A 20,973-nucleotide genomic window follows, 5' to 3' on the forward strand; every position below is an offset into this window, starting at 1 on the left:
AATGCAGTATGCAAGGAGGAATATTTTGGCCAATTTGCCTGACTGACGTATGCACGACACCATCCATAAGCCTTTTTGCCATGATTTTCTGTAATTTTTCTTTGAATGTTCTAGAAAATTATACTTAAAAAAGCTCCACACACTTGAAAATTTATTAGTTTTCACGAATGGAGCAAAAATGCTTGATTTTCCATTGACATTTGCTTTGAAATATAGAGAAAAGAAGGGATAAGAAAGAAAGGGCTCGTTCGACATTGTTTTTGGATGCTTTAGGCAACGTACAATGTCGTTAGGATTATAAAAACATTTTTTCAGTACTTTTGGGACAAGGTTCTTCGATAAGTACTTCTAAATGCTCTTCCACAAGAAATTGGATTCTTCATGAAGAAAATGGAAGTGTTGTTGCATTCTCGTTTTCACCTCTACACTTCCACGTCCACCCCACCTCAGCCGTACAATTGATCCTAATAACCAGTTTGGCACTCACCTCCTCCTACTCCACTGTGTTCCTAGAGCTATTCTTTCCGGAAACGTCGCAATGTTCGCAAAGACGAGCCAAGGGATGAGCATTACTATCTGCATTATGACAACCATGCTTTTGATTTGTACTGCACTGCAAGCTAGAATTTCCAATGGTTCCCAAGATGAACGAATTAACACGTGTGGTTGGCATTTGTATTGGGCTGGTGTTGCTTGCAGTTGCAGATGATACACTCGCTTGGGCTAACACCTTCTTAATATTCAACCCATCTATGAGAAATAGGGCCAGCCTAGGCCCAGTGCTGGCAGGACGACCGTTTGGAGTCTGCACGTGACTTATTTTGACGGAAATTTTAGCGATGTTGACAAAAAGAATCACAGTTGCATATTCTGATGAGTTAAGAGATCAATAATCATAAATTTTGAATTAAAAGATTATTAATCTAATTAGGTTAAAGTTAAAAAACAATTGCCATAATTTTCCCAAACTTAAAAGAAAAATATAACAGTGTAGGACGAGATAAGAAAGCAATCAAAATGATAAAATAATGTGACCCCACGAAAAATAAAGAGAGGAAAAAGAGGAATCTAACTTTCCTTTTGGGCAGAAAGAAGACGACTTCGTTATGGTCTTTCAACACCTAATTATTGCAGCAAATTGAAGAGCTCTAAAGCAGTCCAGATCTGTGGATTTTAATGATCTATGGAAACAAGTCCCTTCATCTTCATCATCATCTGAAAACTCCAACGCAGTAAGTTCCTGTTGCAACTATATATGCCAAATCCATTATTTATTTATTTCATTTTTCTTCAAGTTTGTATGTTTTTTAATTAATTATTTCATCAATAACCAGCTATATAATTTGTGCACTTTTCAGGCTTAATTATTCCATCGTTCAGTCTGGATTTGTTGTTCATAAGTGCAAACAAGTGCCCTCATGACCTGATTGACTCCCATGAAACAGCTTCTTGCTACAGATCATGTCCAATATTCGTGCAAGTTCAAGTCTTGAAACGTAGGATTGCAAGGTAATCCCAAAACTGCCCATTTATTTGTTCAACATATTAAAATTTAAGAAAAATAATGTATACTAATATACGATTTTTGCAATCATATATGGTATGTTTTATTGTGGTTTTTCACTTAAAAGAGTAATGCTAGAAAAACCACATATTTATACTATATTAGTTTATCATCTCATATTTATACACTAATATAGTATACACATGTGGTTTTTCTAGCATTACTCTTTAAGTAATAAAGCAAAATGAAACATACCATATATGTCATCTCATATTTATTTTTTATTGGAACATACAATATCAAGTTATTAGAGTACTTGGTAGTACTATATTAGGGACTGTATACCTGGCGAGATGGTTATGATGTAGACAACCTTGATCTGAATCCATCCCGTTGCCATCTCTAGTCCCAGGTTGTCACCTCTAGAAATCCTTACTAGGAGTCCATTAATTGATTATTTCACTTTTACCATGAATTTGTTTATGATTGCGCAGGCATCAATAATTACTTCTCATCATTTTAATTTGTGCAGTTGTGACTATTTCTGAGCCCCAACAGATCAAGCTTCCAACTTTCCAAGAAACTAATTTTTTTACTGTTACTCTTCCCGAAGGGAGTCAGATTTAACTTCCAATGTAATTTCTTACTAGTCAACTGAATAATACATTAGTTGTTTTTTCATTTTACTTGAACTACTTTTTATTCATTTGTTTCTTCACTTAATTTGTGCAGTTGTGCACCTCAATATTGCTCAAGGACGGTTCGTTCACTATTTCTTCGACTGCTTGGAGTTCTCTTTGCTCTTAACATGGCACTCGGAGAGGTTTTTCTTGCGGCGTTTCTACAGTTGCTGCTCGACAGGTTGACTCGTCGCGAGGTTCTCAACTATTTTGGAAACTTCCGGGGCGTTGGAAAGAAGCTGGACAAGTGGAGGGCCACGTTATCTACAATCGCAGTGGTGCTGAGTGACGCCGAGGAAAGACAACTGGCTGACCATCTTGTGAAACTGTGGCTGGATGATCTCAGAGACCTGGCTTATGATGTTGAAGACATGTTGGACAAATTTGCCACTCAAATGTTGAAGCGTATGATAGAGGGACGTGTCAGCGCGAGCGACAAGGTGCGGAACTCACTTTTCAAAATTAAATTCAATTGGGATATGAACTCCGAAATGAAGAAGATTACGGAGCGGTTGCAAGACATATCTGCACGGAAAGTTGAGTTTGGTTTGAAAGATACTGGGACATCTGCTAAGGAATCGCGAAGTCTACCAAGTTCAGACGTGTTAGATGAAAAGCTTCTTGTTGGAAGAGATGGTGACAAAGGGAAAATTATTGAATTGTTGTCAAGAAAATACGAGCATGCAGGTGCTGTCAATTTTGGTGTAATTGCTATAGTTGGCATGGCCGGAGTTGGGAAGACGACACTTGCTCAACTTGTATTCAACAACAAAGATGATGCCATGAAGGATTTTGAGCTCAAGGTCTGGGTATCTGTGTCCGATGACTTTGATGTGGTGCGAGTGACAAAGGCAATTCTTGAATCAATCACATCCCGACCCGTTCAAGTGGAGGAGTTTAGTAAAATGCAGCATGATTTGAGTGAGCAATTAAGAGGAAAAAAGTTTTTAATTGTTTTAGATGATATCTGGGACAAAGATGACTATGATCTATACGATCTCTGGACAAGACTTCAATCCCCTTTTGGCGTCGGAGCAGGAGGAAGCAAGATAATTGTGACAACCCGTGACAGGAATGTTGCAAAGATTACGGGAGCCGCTGGAGTTCATAATTTGGAGTGTATGGCAGATGATGATTGTATGGAAATATTTGAGCGACACGCGTTCGGGGAAATTAATAACGGAAAACCAGTAAATTATGAGGTAATTCGGACGAAAATTGTTGGAAAATGTTGTGGATTACCATTAGCTGCAAGAACTCTCGGTGGTCTTTTACGTCGCCAAGAAAAAGAAGAGTGGGGAGAAATATTGGACAACAAATTATGGAATCTAGCAGATAAGAGTGGCCTTCTTCCTGTACTAAAGTTGAGCTATCACTATCTTCCATCACATTTGAAGAGGTGTTTTGCCTATTGCTCAATACTTCCAAATGACTATGAATTTGGGGAGAAGCAGCTCGTCCTTTTGTGGATGGCAGAGGGCTTGATTCAACAAAAACATGACGACAATAAACAAATGGAGGATTTGGGCCACGACTACTTTCGAGAGCTATTAGCAAGGTCGCTGTTTCAAGAATCAAGCAAAAACAATTCACGATATGTAATGCATGACCTCGTTAATGATTTAGCACGATGGGCAGCAGGTGAAATATGTTTTAGATTGGAAGATAAGCAAGGTGATAACTTGCAAAGCACTTGCTTTCGAAGGGCTCGCCATTCGTCTTTCATTGCTGGTCAATTTGATGGAGTTATGAGATTTGAGGACTTTCCAAAAGCTGAAAGTTTGCGAACATTCCTGCCACTTTCACTTTCAGATTCCAGGGGATGGGGCAAATTTTTGTCTCGTAAGGTTACTTTTGAGTTATTACCACAGTTGCAAAACTTACGAGTGCTCTCCTTCAATGGCTATAGAATAACTGAGCTGCCGAAGTCAATCGGTGATTTGAGGTTGTTACAGTATCTTGACCTTTCCTACACATTGATAACCTGTTTGCCCAAATCAATAAGCACTCTTTACAACTTGCAAACGTTGATATTGGAAGGTTGTGATGAATTGAATTCATTGCCCGTAAACATGAGGAATCTAATTAATTTGCGCCATCTCAACAACTCGGGTGCATCTTCGCTGGAAGGAATGCCTTTGCAACTAGGTCGATTGACGAATCTACAATCACTACCTCTTTTTGTGGCGAGCAAAGGTAGTGATCAATCTGGGATAAGAGAGATAGGGCCCCTATTGCATCTCCGAGGGACATTGTGCCTCTCAAAATTGGAGAATGTGACTGATGTCGAGGATGCCAGGAGGGCCAACTTGAAATCCAAGGAGAGGCTTGATTCATTGGTTCTAGAATGGTCTCATTCAAGCAACACAAGAGAAATGGAATCCGCTGTGCTTGATATGTTGCAGCCTCATACAAAGATCAAGGAGCTCACCATCAAGAGGTACGCCGGCAAGGAATTTTCATCATGGGTTGGAGGTTCCTTCTTCTCTAATATGGTGCTTGTGCGCTTAGAGGAATGTAACAATTGTTTATCGTTGCCACCTCTCGGACAATTGCCTCAACTCAAGGAGCTTTATATTAGAGGAATGAATGCAGTGGAAAGTGTTGGTCTTGAGTTTTATGGCGAGTGTGTCTTGGCTTTTCCGCTGTTAGAGATTCTCGAGTTTGTGGATATGCAGCATTGGAAGGTGTGGCTTCCCTTCCAACTGGATCACGGAAGTGGTGTTTTCCCTTGCCTGGAAAGGCTTTCAATCAAAAGATGTTCCAAGTTGGAAGGTAAGCTGCCAGAGAACCTCGATTTGTTAGCCAAACTTGAAATTGTTAAATGTGAGGAATTGGTGGTTTGGATTGCCAACTACAAACAACTTCGTCAAATAAACATTGACGGTTGTAAAGTATTGGTACATACAGATGCTAAGGTTGAGTTTTAGTTATTAGAGTCCTTGTGGCTTTCAAACATTTCAGAGGTGATGTCTCTGCAAACAGGGGAATTGTTGAGGAAGGGATTAAGCAAGGTTAGAGATTTGAAGATCAGTGGATGTGAGAAGCTGACGTCTTCATGGAAGAATGAGGGTAGATTATTGCGGCGGTTGACTTGTCTTGGCCGTTTGGAAATTGAAGACAACTCTCGTCTAGTTGAAGAATTGGGAGAAGAAGCAGAGGAGTTGCTGCAATTGGAAATATTGGAGTGCAAGCTTGAATGTCTGGAGTTAAAAAAGTGCGAAAATCTTTTGAAGCTACCAAAAGGGTTAAATCAGCTGTCGTCTCTTCAAGAGCTTCGCATATACGAATGTTCATCTCTAGTTTCTTTTCCAGATGTTGGTCTGCCACCTTCTCTTAAAGACATCGACATTAGAGAGTGCGATTCGTTGATATATTTTGCAAAATTCCAGATTCCCCAAAATCTCAGAAGAATAAGGATTGAAGATTGCAAAAGTTTGAAATCACTAGTAGATGAGGAGGAATGTGAACGACTGGGTTTAATAGCACCGAACGGGTTCTTCAGCGACAACACCAATCACTGCCTTGAACGTATTGAGATCTGGAATTGCCAAAATCTGAAATCCTTACCGGATGGCTTATGCCACCTCAGCAATCTTCAAACTCTAATTATTAGGTACTGTGGAAGTCTTGTTTCCATCCCGAGACTGAGTGGGGGGAGAAGACCCTCCAACCTGAGAGAGATCTGGATCAAGGGTTGCCACAAGTTGGAGGTGTTGCCCGAAGACATGCACAATCTCAACTCTCTTGAGGATTTGAGCATCGACTACCATGAAGCTTTGACTTTTCCTCCCAACCTCACGTTTCTTGAAATTAATAAGGTCAAGAGCTGTAAGTCATTGTGGGAGTTGGAGTCGGGGTTGCACAGACTCACCTCTCTTACAGACTTGGGAATCAATGGTGAAGACCCGGATACGGTGTCGTTTCCACCCAACATGGTACGGATGGAGACGCTCTTCCCCAAATCTCTCACTAGCCTCTCAATAGAAGGCTTCCCGAATCTGAAGAAACTGAGCAGCAAGGGCTTTCAATTCCTCACCTCCCTTAAATCTCTGGATCTCTGGTATTGTCCAAAGCTAGCATCCATTCCAGAGGAGGGTCTGCCTTCTTCACTAGAGAGACTCGCCATCCATAGGTGTCCAGTGCTAAAAGAGAGATGCCAACCAGGAAAAGGACGCTACTGGCACAAAATATCCCACATCCCTTACATAAGTATATGAAGCTGATGGTCCAGGTATCATTTTCTCGAGGAATGTTTTAATATTAATATTATTATTATTAATAATCATGTTTATTCTTGTAAAGTAAAGTAATCCACAATATTTGGTTTGGGTCAAGGTTTTGGGGGTTGAGGAGTGGCTGCTTTGGGAGGCCTTCAATTGGCGACAACTTGGATATTTCTCGGCCTACGTTTATTCTCATGGATTCCTATATTTGCTTTTTTTCTTTTTTTTTTTTTGGGTCAACAATTGCTATGTTTGCTTGGTCCCTTTTCACTGATTTGTATTATAACTTTATAAATGTGCTACCTTTTCTCCTAAGTATGGAGTTTTTCCCAGCAAGATTTTAACCAGGCCACTTAAACCTGATCTTTTATTTTATTTTAGCAAATTTTGACTTATGAGCTAGTATTGCATTTTATTTAATGCATCGAGAATAAGCAATCAATAAAGAAATGGAAATGCAAGGGGCTCGTTGTTGAAGTTGTGTTGTCTCTAGTCTCTAAATGATGATTAGATTCTCAAAAAGTTGCGTTAGTTTCGGTATACTGACTTGACCCCTTTTTGACGTGGGAATTAGTTTCCCGATGTGGAATGATGACCGCTAAATGACTTCCTTTACTACGACTTGTCTTCCTGAAAGTAGAAAATATGTGCCAACGAATTTTGGTAAATCAAATCGTTATACCAAGCTTTCGTCACTTATTCAAAAAGTGCACTATTCATTGATGACGATTATGCGTTTTAATTGAGTTCTAAGGAAAATAGAGCTTCATCCTTCCTGTCTGATATCTATTTTCTATCCTTTTTCATAGGATGTTAGCTCCATGGTGACATGGTGTGCTGGTTACTTTATGTTTGTATATTCTCGTGTTTTTTCATTACAATGTTGAACTCAGTGAAATGCTAGTACTTGTACTTCGAGCCTCGACTAGAAAAAAACGTCGCGTGTACTCGGGATTTTCTCCGGGATGCCTTGTGATATTCTAACATTGCTGGATGTTGGCTACAGATGAACATTTTTCCTTCAGTTTGTCTGCTAACTTACAGTCCAAGAAGAAGTTGCTTATCACAACATGTTGCCAATGTTCATGGATATATACAGTTATTTTAATGAGTTTCTTTGAAATTGATTGTGATATTTTCATGCCAAATAGGACGAGAAGAAAATTTCATATCTCAGTTTTTTAGCTCATAAGATTTATGTCTCTCACGTCACGAGACTTTTACAATAATTTTTGCTCCTAAAGTCTATCAAAATAATAATATTTTAGTAGAGACTAGTAGTTTATTACTGTAAATTTTGTGTTCAACTGAAAGCAGCAAGAACAATGTGTACGTTTTTCTTTTCTTTTTTCCCAAAGAATTTTTTATCCTCTTCCTCTGCAATCCTTACATGCTGGTTTGGCAGTAAAATAAGAGTTTCAGAGCATAAATTAATATAGCTCTGTGACTAATTAAGTAGTATAACTCCAAAATGGTAAAGCATAATCCATGATAACTTTGGTAAATCTGGTGTCGGCAGGATCATGTTCTTCTTCTTGGTGTTGTTTGGCTCAGGTTGTTTCAGTGTCTTTTACTGTTTTAAATTGATTCTCGATATTATCTACAATGGCCTACAAAAAACTGAACCAAACACCCTCACAAAATAATATCATTGGTGTTGAAAGGGAATATAGCTCAGTTGTTTACGAGCAGTCACCTTTCCACCCGAAGTTTCACGTTTGGTTCCCCCAAAATCATTCGTATAACCGTGTAGGACATTGGCGATAAGAAAGCGATAAAAAGGAGAACAATATTACCCCGTAAAAATTAAGGATAGAGAAAAAAAAGAGGATTCTAACTTTCTTTATGGGCAGAAAGATGAAGGCTTGTTATATTCAACACGTAATCGTCATAGCAAATTGAAGAGTTCTGAAGTAGTTGTCGTCGAAAGAGGAAGACTTGTTATAGTCTTTCAAGTCAACACCTAATTATCATAGCAAATTGATCTGTAAAGTAGTCTGCAAAAACTCAAATTCCATTTAAACTACCTGTTTTATTAAAGGGATGTGCTATCCATACATCTATTTTTACTTCTCACACACCTCTTATTAACTTCTGTCATTTGATCTACTTCATTTCATGTGATCCAACGGTCGAAAATTAAAAAAGTGTGTGAGAAGTAAAAAGAGATGTGTGGATATCACACCCTTTTACTAAATCCTAAATTGTATAACTCCTTCAAATATATCAACGGCGAATATGGTATATTCTATAAACCATCCGAGAGAGCTCTCAGCAAACAATGACCATATTTAGGGAATGACTAGACATATATAGGGGTGTCATCATGATTAACAATACAATTTATGTTTAAGTTTCTCTCCACGTACATCGTGTTAACTTAGTTTTTGTACTTTCCTAGCATTTTCGGGTTCGTGCATTTTCAGCTTTTGGGTAGTGAAAAAGTCAAGTTGCTGGGAGACTGATTAGTAAAAAGCAAATTCACACGGCAGGACATAAATCTAAAATCACTTGCTCAATGTTGTTTGACTTGTTTCCTTTCTTTAACAGCTAGATGTTCATTAATTATATGTTAATAAAACTTGCTCTTCATCTTCAATTGATCTAATATAGCTCTGTGACTAATTAAGTATAACTACAAGATGGTAAACAATAATCCATGGTAACTTTTTGTAGGATCAAGTTCTTCTTTGTGTTGTGTGGCTCAGGCTGTTTGAGTCTTTTACCATTTTAAATTTGTTGTCTCAACATTATCTACAATGACCTAAAAATTTGAACCAATCACCCTCTTAATATAATATAGGGTGTGCTATCCATACACTCATTTTTACTTCTTACACACCTCTTGTTAATTTATATCATTTGACATTCTTCAATCCATCTGATCCGACGACTGAAATTTATAAAGATGTGTGAGAAGTAAAAAAAAAAAATGTAGATATCATACCCCTATAATATAATCGATATTGCAAAAAAAAAGCAACTCAATGGTTTAGGAGGAATCATCCTTCCACCCTAAATTACGTGTTCGGTTCCTCATCTCCCAAAATCCTTCGTATAAAGGAAAATAAAAAGTATAACCGTGTAGGACATGGAAGATAAGAAAGCAATTAAAAAAAGATAAAACAACATGACCCCACAAAAAAATAAAGAGTAAACATTTTTCCTTCAGTTTGTCTACTAATTTACCGTACTAGAAAAAGTTGCTTATCGCAACATGTTGCCAATGTTCATGGATATGTACAGTTAACTTAATGAGTTTCTATGAAAATGCTGTTGATATTTTCGTGCCACATGTTGAGTGCATCATCTATTTGTTCTAGCCTTAATTTCTAGTTGCCCTCCAACTATCAACGTTGCTTTGCTTAATTGCAAACCTTTCATCTCTTATTGTGCTTTCTTCTCAGTATTCTCACATCTCCATAGGTTGAGAAGAAAATTGCATATCTCGGTTTTATAGCTCTAATAAGATTTATATCTCTCTTGTTACGAAACTTTTACAATAAGTTTTCCTCCCATGGTCTATCAAAATAATAATATTTCAGTAGAGACTATCTATTACCATAAATTTTGGTGCAATTAAAAGCAACGAGAACAATACCTTTTTATTTTATTTTTTCTCAAAGAATTTTTTTGGTCATTTTCCTCTTCAACCCTTGAGTTTCAACCCACTTTATTTATAAGAGTAAGGAGAACAAATTTTTAAACCAAATTTTGTAAATAAAATGATATGTCACCAATATAAAATAAGTACGTTAATTAATACTTGAATAATTTGGTCTTCTTAGTATTATTCTTAAAATAATGACAAACTAATTTTTTTTGTTTTTTTGTTTTTGTTTTTGTTTTTTTGTTTTTGTTTTTGTTTTTTAGTTTTACGAATGATAGAATAATTTATATTAAACTATTGTTTTGTTTTTTCTTTTTTCTTTTTGTGAACGATAAGACAATAAACTATTCTTTCGTTTTTTATTAAAGAGTACTGAAAAAAGGAAGTTTTTGAGGTCTTTTAGGTACCAATTCCAATAAAACTTTCAGCGTAAGTAACATGATTTTCAGTCTACAAATACTAATGAAAAAGTTAACCAAAATAAATCTACAGATATTACTATACAGAATTCAAAATAATTATACGATTGCCATTTTTTTTTTACCGGTCAACTGTATTCCCAACGACCTTGCCCCGCACAATCAATCTTAATAACCAGGTTTCCACGAACCTCCTTGTACTCAATTGTGTTCGCAGACATGAGCCAAGGTGGGTGCATTACTATTTGCATTCTGATAAATAACCATGATTTTTTATGAATATTGCAGGCTAGAATTTCCAATCATTCCCAAAGGAGAATTAGGGGTAGGTTCGGTTCAGTTTTTTGCGAAAACCGGAAACCGAACTGAAATTACTGTTCGGATCGGTTCGGTTCGGTTTTCTATCGGTTTGTATTCAGTTCGGTTTTCTCGGTTCGGTTTCGGCCCAGTTCGGTTTTTTTTTTTTTTTTTTTTTTCCAAGTAGCTTAAAAAAAGTATATGAAAACAACTTGCAGCCATTTTGTAATAAGTCCTATTTCAACATAATCATCAAAATAAGCATTCCAAATTTCTAATATAATCAAAGACAATGCAAATAAACATTCAATTCAAAGTTCAATTATAATCAAGTGTTCCAAAGTCCAAAGTTAAATAAACATCAAAGTTTAAATCTTCCAAAAGTCCAAACTTAAAATAAACATCAAGGTTCAACTATTCCACATCTAAAATAAACATTCCAAATTTCAAGTCTTCCACACCTAAAATAGCATTCTTTATGTGCTGAAGTGATTTTGGAAGGTGCCCCACAATGAGAGTGATCCACGTACTTTTTCAATGACAATTTGCTTGCTAACGCTTGGGTGGCCTAGGGGGCAACATATCACCTTTTTTTGAACTTCCACTTGCCATTTCTACATACAAATAATAAAAGAAAAGATACTAATTAAAATGTTATTTAAATTAATCTAACAAAATCAAATGCAATAAATAAAATTACCTTTCTCAACTTCTTCACAAAACTCCATCTTCTCAATGGTTGGCTCATGATGTAATGCAACATGAATGGACCTAAGCCAATTTTGAGTACATATCAAAGCCTCCACCATTTTTGGACTTAAAGAACTACGATATGGATCAATTATCCGTCCACTTGTACTAAAGGAGGATTCCGAAGCAATGGTTGATACGGGAATAGCTAAGATCTCTCTTGCAACACGTGCCAAAATTGGGTACTTAGAAACCCCATTCACTCTCCACCAATTCAATACATCAAAGTTCTCCTCTTCTTCTCCTTCATTAGGATCGGAAAGATACTTGTCTACATCATTATGCACAACCCGGGCTCTCTTTGCTTTTTTCATTTCACTTTTTTCTTTCAACTTTCTTTCTATTTCGGTCATGCTTGATGAAGAGTCTCTTCTTGTCGTTTGAGAACTACCACCACCACTTATACTTTGTTGTGTACTCAAAGACATGTCTTCATGAATCTTGTAAAGATCAATCAACAAGTCCTTCACCCCATTTGTGCACTTTCAACCTTTTCTTCATCCTCACCAAATTGTATCTCAAAATAATCAACGACTTTCTCTAATTTGTGGCGAGGATCAAGCACAAGTGCTATAAAAATATGTTGATTCATGTCCTCAAGTGAACCCCAATACTTGTCATATTTTTCTTGCATCAACTTGGAGATCATAGACAAAAGTTCATCATCTTTGTTTTCATGCAAGAGACTTTTGATCTTAAACAAATCACCAAAAGTAGTATGAACGGTTGGAGTATTAGAACAACATACTTTTAAAGTGACTTCATAAAATGGTCTCAAAAAGATTGCAAATATCCCCGCCTCACTCCAATCATTCATCGAAGGTGGCCCCTCCCTCATATTATCATGATTGTCTTTAACAAAGTACGGAAGGTAATGACCATCATCTACTTTTAATCTATCAAAAGCCATCTTGAACTTTAAAGCCGATTCCAACATTAAAAATGTGGAATTCCACCTAGTAGGGACATACAAAATCACAAGCCCTTTGCTCTCTATTCTCACTTTCTCAACACACCTTTTAAAGCTTTCCAACCTTTGGGGTGAAGATTTTACGTACCTAACCGTATTTCAAATGCTTTGTATAGCCGTATTCAACAATTTTATCTCATCATTCACAACCAAATTGAGGATATGAGCAACACACCTCATATGCAAATATTTTTCACCATGCAAGAGTGCATTAGGAATCCCCCACCCACTTATTCGGTGCACCAAGCCCCTTAAACCAGAATCATTTGCGGAAGCATTGTCAACCGTAATGGTTAACACCTTCTCTATATCCCACTCCACTAAACATTCCTCCAAAAGTTGAGCGATGGATTCTCCTCTATGATTTGGAATGACACAAAAATTCAAAATCTTTTTATGTAACATCCAATCATCATTAATAAAATGGGTGGTGAGAACCATATAATTGGTTTGTTGAATAGAAGTCCATGTGTCAGTTGTTAGACACACCCTAAATGTCTTCAATTGACTCTTCAATTTATCCTTTTCGGAATAAAACAAGCTAAGTACATCCTTAGCAATTGTCTTACGACTAGGCACTCTCCACATAGGACATGCTTGCATGCAAAAACGGTGAAAACCTTCTCTTTCAACAAAAGTAAAAGACAACTCATCTATAATTATCATCTCAACACAAGCCTTAGTTACTTCCTCTTGAGAAAATCCTATAGCTTCCAACTTATCTTTCGTGCCGGCAAAGGTTAAGATCTTTTGCCTATTTGCTGCAAATATTTCCTTATTAGGACCGTAGCTTCTACATCTTGCTATATGGTTTCTTAAATTAGTTGTACCATTTTTATCTGGGTCGGCCATATATGATTGAGCGCAATACTTGCACAACCCCTTAACTCTACCACCCTCAATTTTTCTTTCAAAATGCTCCCAAACAGTAGACCTTTCATGACTTTTTAATGATTCCAAAAGAGCTTCTTCTTTACTTACTTGGTCACGTTGGTCACCTTCTTTTGGAGTTGCATCGGCGGGATTTCCGGATCCACCAAGAGAACTAGGAGTTTGTCGAGGTGCCACCATGGTGTTTTGAGGCGGAGTTGATTCACCAACAATGTCCATCTAAAATAAGAGAATCATACAATTAATTTTTCAAATAAGAGATTCATCACAATTAATGAATTAATTATTAAACACAAGGGTAAAAGTAATAGAAAGATATGACTACTTACTTCCGATGGTATACTCGAAGATGAGTTTGTTTGATCCTGAGGGCTATTTGATTTTGATCTCATTGAGTTTGAACTTGAGCTTGAGGCCCCTGAGACCTTTGACGCCTTTGACTTCATCTAATTCACACAAAATAATAAGAGGATAGTAGTTAGTACTACAAACTTATACAAAAGTAAATTGGTGCATATTCGGTTCCCTTGGTATAAAAGTTAAAAAATGCAGCAAGAATGCAACAAGGCCAATGATACAAAAATGCAACAAGAATAAGACAGAACAGGCTTATGAGGTGTATACCGTGATAAACCATTCAAGCATATATCAAATGATATGTAAAATCCACTTAACACTAAAACTGCCTCACAAAATCTGACCGTTGACCATTATCAAAACCTCGTTAACCCAAAAATAACTGCAAACAGAAACTAACATCAAATATTGACATGTACATCCGTACACAAATCAATGAAAACATTTCCGCGTCTTCTCCCAATCTTCTCCGCATCTCCAGGCTCCAACATCCATCTCTCTCTCCATCTCAATCTTCTACTCTACAATATACGAGGATGGTAATATCCAGTCTGGTTTACATTTATGTTCTTTTTAATTTTCTATGTGGAATTTGTAATATCAGTCTAGTTTAACATATCTACTAGACAGACACAAAAAGCACAGTTTTACATGAAGAGGAAAGAACCATTCAGATGCAGCAGAGAACAAGAATTCACTTTCTGATGCACAGTTTTACTAATGCAATTAATGACTTAGGGCTGGTTTGGTATTGCTGTGCTTTGAAAAAAAGCTGCTGTGAGAATAAGCGGCTGTGCTGTGAGAATAAGCGGCTGTGAAATAAAGCAGCAAAGTGTTTGGTAAACTTTTTTGTAAAAGTGCTTTTGGAAAAAAAAAACAGTATGATAGTGTTTGGTAAACTTTTTTGTAAAACAGCTGTGACTGTGTGAAATGACCAAAAAGGGTATAATACTAAATGTGCTATTAATTTAATTTTCTTAACAAATAAAAGTGAATTACTAAATATATTTTATTTTTAGAAGAAAAATATTTATAAACTTTATCTTAAATATTAATTAGTATGATAAACTACTTTAATAAAAATATTTTAGAGTGAATAGCTAGGATTCATTAGTACAATATTGTTAATGTACTTGAAAGTAGTCTAATTAGATGCATTCATCAAACTTGTCGCTATTCTATTTCTTAATGCCTCTATCTCATATGATCCTTCAACTTGATAATTTTGATATTCATCATCATCATCATCATCACTACTTTCGCTTTCTTCGCAAAAGTCCCAGGGATCATCAAAATGACGATCACGTTCAGAATACCTCCGTATGTAGTTATGAAGAGTCATTGTAGCAATGACAATCTTCACTTGCTTATTGAACGGGTAATTAGGCATATCACTTGCGCTGAAAGCTTCAAATTACAAAGGTCAAAGGAATGAGTAAATGCTTTGACGCTCATTCCAAATAGAACATGTCCATTTAAAGAAAGTTTCTCAGATGCTTACAAGCATCGTTCAAAAGATTGGCAGGAAACAGAAATTGTCTTCAAACCTACCATCCGGCAAAGGATGTGTATTGCTAGCATCAATGATCATTGGATCACTCGTGTTGACATCAGCCCCATGAAAAGCTTTTGATTCCTCCTCTTTTATCAAACTAGCCTTTAGAGCTTCTTCCTTTCTGATTCTGTTCTGCTCTTCTTCATAAGCAATTAGTTCATCCCCAACCAAAGGGACCCTTTTGGATATGGTAACCTTAACAGCTTTTGGAGGCGGATCTGCCTGAAGCATGCGAGCTAAACTTCCAAACTACATAAACAGCTGAAGGTGTCAACATATGGTGCCTATTAATGCAAAAAAAGAAAAAAGAAACAAAGAATCTAGAATGCTAATCATAACATTTAACGCCTGAAAATGATAGTTATGTCCAGATAGGATACCTGGGCTCGTTCGTAAAAAGCACAAGATTCTTGGCATCATTTGCCCATTCAACAAATATATCATGAGAGAAACCAGCTTCTAAACTGGCCATGGATGCTAAAACAACCTGTATTGGAAGAATGTGTCATAGTCATTCAAATGGGTAGGCAAACTAGAGATAAAATACTAATGTATATATGCCTATATGGCAAACCTTGGGACCATCAAGAGCATTGTCAAGTTCACTCTTGTTAACTAAAAGTCTGATTTGCCCGCAAATGTTCGCAAACATACATGGTAAATTGTTCAGAAACAATAATATTCCACTTAGTGAATCAAAATTTCAAATAGTCAAGAGTGAACATATATAAAAAAGACCACTTACTTCAAATTAAAAACATTCTCACGTGTCTTCTCAAAGGACTTTGCTATAGCATCACTCATCCACTCAAGGAAACTTTTTACGTAATCGATTGTGCTTGATGCAACGTATGTTAGGAAGAAGATGGGATAGTTCAAATTTTCCTCTGTCCAACACTGCAATTGATGGGAAGAACCAAAATTAATAAATGCAACATACATGACAAGAGAAAACTGTTCTGTTGCTGTAATAAGGATAGAAAACAACACTCATCTCCCCTACCGATTCCAATATCTGGACAAGTTCCATAACCCGCCCGGCAGTATCAACAGGTAATAGCACATTCCCATCAGATCGCAGAGTCTTCTTTATAGTATCTGAAATAATAACCAGAAACTAACAGTTAAAGAATAAAAGAACCTCATATAGATAGTTGTTTGTTCCATACATGTTCTGCAACAGGAAAAACAGAAATAATGAAGAGAAGAAAAAACTTCAATTCCTGGTTCGTAAGAGTAGTTAAGAGACCTGTAAATTCCTTGTCCTTTTGGCGTCTATAAGGCTGATTGTTCAAAGCATTGTAGGCATCTGTTATCAGAACAGCAGGGCGTACGAAGGCTGATTGATTAATTCCATTCAAATGCCTGATGAAAATCACAGCAGTAAGCAGTTCAAAATCATCAATCTCTATTCCAAAACATCATCTACACATACAACTAACCAAATTTCCACTGGCAGTTGAAAAAAAAAGAGCGAAAATTACTTCTCTTTTCGATGGTTGAAGTCCACGGCATATATAACATCCTCTCCATCCTTTGTTATCTTCCAGACGGTACCACCCAAGAGATGTCCAGATACATGGGAAGAAATCACAATGCCCTCTCATTTGCCTACAAACTATATACATTAATACAATCATATCCACTCCACCAATACTTATATATTAATTATGAACAATGTATACTAATAATTAGGGTTTATGGGCATACCAGAAAGATGGTGATTTTGTGCATAGGTTAATTTGGTGACATTTTGGAATGCAGAATCAATGTCATCTAGTGTAAAAAGCTCAAAGTCCGATACTTGCTGCAAAATTAAACAAAAATTAAAACAAAAATAAAAATCCAAATACATCCAATCTTTGAAAGCGGCTTGTAGCTCCGTTTATTAAGAGCATTCACCCTTACACCCGTCGCTTCCGAGTTCGAGTCCCCCTTCCCCAATATCGATTGTATGAATAAAAAATACATACAAACTTTAAATTAGCATCAATTGTGATTTGTGAATTGAATGTGGAGCTACCTTGCGAGAGGGGAACTGATCATACATAGTGAGGAGACCTAATCTGTAAACCGGCTCGGTGGAGAAGACGGGAGCTGACAGGCCGAGCTGCTTCATGGCGTACGGAAGCGCGCCGAGGTGAAGTGTATCCGGATGCGACAACAAGACTGCATCCACCGTCGAAGCTACCCTGCAAACACCGCATTTCCGCCATTGAAGCTCCGAACAGAAGCAGGAATGCGAGAAAGAGACTGAACTGGAGAGAGAGACCTGGAGAGGGGTTGAAGGAAGGAGGGGTCGAAGTGGTCGTTCCAGCCGCAGTCGATGAGGAAGTTGAAGCCGTCGATTGAGACCAAATACGACAGCGGATTCTCGTTATATACGCCGCACAGCGGCGTCACCTGAACTGAAGTTCCCATTCCTCCCCATCCCCAATTTGAAAAATCCAAACAAATAAATAACAAATTTTTACAAGAGAAGCTTACCTGGAGAAACCTGGAGAACGAGAGAGATCGCTAGTGTTTGGAACGAGAGAACGAGCGAACAAGAAAGTGGTTTTCTCCTGGTTCGGGTTATGTGCGAGAGCTCTGAAAGGTGAGAGCGTAGCTGAAGGGAAAGGAGGGCAGTTTTGGGTTATTCAATATTTCATTAAACGTACACTGTTCACCCGTGTGTTTTGAAAATAAGCTGTTTTTGGAAGCTGCTATTTGCAGCTTCTTCTCAGCTTCAGGTTTTGGGCTTTTTTTCACCCCAAACTTTGAAACAAAGCTGCTTTTCAAAGTTTACCAAACACCAAAAATTCTCATAGCTTTTTTTCATAGTAGCTTTTTTTTTAATCACCTCAATCCCAAACTGCACCTTAGTTTATCCCAAACCAACCATTCATTCTGATGCAGTTAATAACTTTAACATCAAATCAAAATCAACATGTATAACCAACAAGGAAAGAACATATCGAATATTACAATTTCTGAAACATGGGTATTCTATGAAATTCAAAGCAATACCCACAACCACAAACAGGTTCTCAAAATCCTAGAAAACCATCAAAATCTTCAATCACGACAAAGAATAATTAATCAAATATTACAATTTCTGAAACATGGGTATTCTCTAATTCTGCATGCAGTTTTAATGATTGGTAAGCAGAAGCAGAAGCAGAAGCCCAGAATCGGTAAGCAGAAGCAGAAGCCCAGATATGAGAGTATGAGACCAACCTTTTGCAGTCGAGACTCGAAGTCGAAATGGCAAGAAGAAGCTCACGGCGAGATCAAAGACTAGCGGCGAGGGCAAAATGTGAGAGATTGAGAGTGAGAAAGGTCTGCGGGTCGCGTACTCGCGGGTCGCTTGGGATTCAAGACTGAGAGAGACTGAGAGTTTGAGAGAGACAGAGAGTGATTGAAGTTAAATACCGAGAGAGAGAGGAGGCTAACCTTTTGCTATCGAGACTTGAAACGGCAAGAAAAATCTGACGGCGAGATGAGAGAGAGACTGACGACGAGGGCGAGGTGTGAGAGATTGAGAATGAAAAGGGTCGCACCGTCGCAAGTCGCCTGAGAGATTGAGAGAGACAGAGCAAGAGAGAGAGGGGGCTCAGGCTGCGCGAGAGGGTTACTACTGGGTTTAAGCCCTAGGGTTCATGAAAGAACTCTGAACTGAAGGTAGGGAACGAGATAGAAGAGGCCAGGGGAATGAAAAATAAGGAGGATGAGGGTTACACCGTTACAGGGTTTTGTTAATTTCCCCATAAAAATTTAAAAAAATCTCACAAATCCTAGAGGCATGAGGGTTCGAACCCATGCCTCCAGCTTGTAAAGTTTCACTAAAACCAACTTGGCAACATGTTCTGTTTTGTTATGATTGTATGACTAAACTATTTATAAATATTAAAATATATATATATATATATATATATATATATATATATATATCGGTTCGGTTTCCGAACCTCAAAAATTGAAACCGAACTGGCCAGATTTGGTTCGGTTCGGTTTGACAATTTCGGTTTGGTTTTTTTGCGGTTCGGTTGTTTTCGGCCTTGGTCCAGTTCGGTTGTCGGTTTTTTTCGGTTTTCGATTTTTTGAACCCACCCCTAAGGAGAATGGTTCAACCATGACATCATGGGCTAAGAATACAATTTTAGGTTTAAGTGTCTCTCCACATACATCACGTTAACTTAATTTTTTCTACTTCCCTAACATGTTCCATTTCGTGCATTTTCAGCTTTTGAATAGTGACTTATTAGTGAAAAAGCAGATTCACATGGCGAAGACATAAGTCTAAAACTCCTTGTCACGAATTCAGTCACCAAGCTTAAGTCATCTATCTTAATCTTCAAAATTAACACAATAAGCTAGTAATTTCACTTCATGAAAATCTTGCTCAATGTTGTTTGACTTGTTTCCTTTCTTAAACATTTAGATGCTCATTAATTATATGCTAATAAAACTTGCCCTTCATCTTCAAATGGATCATAATCCAATATAGCTCTGTTACTAATTAACTAGCATAACTACAAGTCTCCAAGACAACTTTGGTAAATCTGGTGTCGGCAGGATCATTTTCTTCTAAATTCGGTGTCAGCATGATCATTTTCTTCTTCTTTGTGTTGTGTGGCTCAGGCTTTTTCAAAGTCTTTTACAATTTTAAATTGATTGTCTCTACATTATCTACTATGGCCTACAAACAATTGAAACAATCACCCTCCCAAAATAATATGATCGGTGTTGCAAGGGATTGTAGCTTTAGTTGTTTACAACAGATACTTTTTTTATTTTTTTAGTATATCGATATTTTTTTATATTAAGGAAGAGAAGAAGTTTGGTTGAGCCACACAATGAATAACCTAATTTGATATCGAATTCGTCATCTACGAGATTCGAACCTAAGGTCTCTACTTCTAAGTGAAGAAAAATATCACTAGATCGTGGTACTAAGTGGCGCAAGCAGTCATTTATTTGTTTAGAATAAATCTCATATTAATGAAATAAGAGACTTTATATGTGCTTATAATAAGTAGTTGAGGTACTCTTCCTAGTATTGATCGTTTTTATGATGGAACTTCAACCTCTTTTTCATGCTATCAAAACAAGTTGTCTCATGTATGAAGCATAACGGCCTCACGTGATCCACATCTTTCGAGTTGTGTTATCCATATGTTAAACTTAAAATTCGTCATATGTAATGGAACATATTAAGAATAAATTTCATATTAAAAAAAAAAAAAAAAAAAGGAAGACTTTGAAATCTCAACTTTCTTCTATTTCCATCCAAAGTTCTATATTTGATTCCCCATCCCCAAAATCGCTCCTATAAAGAAAAAGAAAAAGTATAACGTACGTGTAGGACTTTAGAGATAAGAAATTAAAAAAAAAAAAAAAAGACAAACAATATGACCCCACGAAAAGTAAAGAGAGAAAAAAGAGGAGTCCTTTGTGGGCAGAAAGATGTAGACTTGTTATCGTCTTTCAACGCTTAATCATCATAGCAAATTGCAGAAAGATGTAGACATTTTTACTTCAGTTTGTGTGCTAATTTACCGTCCTAGAAAAAGTTGCTTATCACAACATGTTACCGGTGTTCATGGATATATGTTGGCACTTGTGTTTTATGTGGGACTCCAAGTCCCACATCGCCCAAACTTTTGTTTTTCTTCACCTTAATAACTGAGTGAACTCACTTATAATTTGAAATGAATTGAGTCAAAGTTATA

General features: G+C 37.0%; 2 protein-coding genes and 1 pseudogene across 4 annotated transcripts in view; 2 read left to right on the top strand and 1 right to left on the bottom strand.

Annotated features, from left to right (window-relative positions):
- The first annotated feature begins 1,368 nt into the window (after window positions 1-1,368).
- Window positions 1,369-6,742, top strand: LOC137742122 (putative disease resistance RPP13-like protein 1). The gene is given in 3 exon segments (XM_088679997.1): window positions 1,369-1,509; window positions 2,037-2,139; window positions 2,237-6,742. A coding segment is annotated over 1 exon segment (4,092 nt). The 5' UTR covers window positions 1,369-1,509; window positions 2,037-2,139; window positions 2,237-2,312; the 3' UTR covers window positions 6,405-6,742.
- The window catches only part of LOC137737820 (putative disease resistance RPP13-like protein 1), a 68,767-nt gene continuing 49,174 nt past the window's right edge, over window positions 1,381-20,973 (top strand). For both annotated transcript variants that reach the window (XM_088679995.1, XM_088679996.1), the window contains exon 1: window positions 1,381-1,509. The gene's annotated coding sequence lies outside the window, so the exon portion shown is untranslated. The remainder of the gene's footprint in view (window positions 1,510-20,973) is intronic.
- LOC137746607 (cleavage and polyadenylation specificity factor subunit 2-like) lies at window positions 15,156-17,765 on the bottom strand (annotated as a pseudogene). The gene is made up of 10 exons (XR_015953000.1): window positions 17,532-17,765; window positions 17,283-17,451; window positions 16,970-17,066; window positions 16,744-16,870; window positions 16,509-16,624; window positions 16,263-16,357; window positions 16,004-16,156; window positions 15,834-15,890; window positions 15,640-15,746; window positions 15,156-15,508 (listed from the first exon to the last, which is right to left on the bottom strand). The product of XR_015953000.1 is annotated as a cleavage and polyadenylation specificity factor subunit 2-like (transcript).

Source organism: Pyrus communis, chromosome 11 (assembly GCF_041283825.1).
Source record: "Pyrus communis isolate YQ-2024b chromosome 11, ASM4128382v1, whole genome shotgun sequence".
NCBI classification, from domain to species: Eukaryota; Viridiplantae; Streptophyta; class Magnoliopsida; order Rosales; family Rosaceae; genus Pyrus; species Pyrus communis.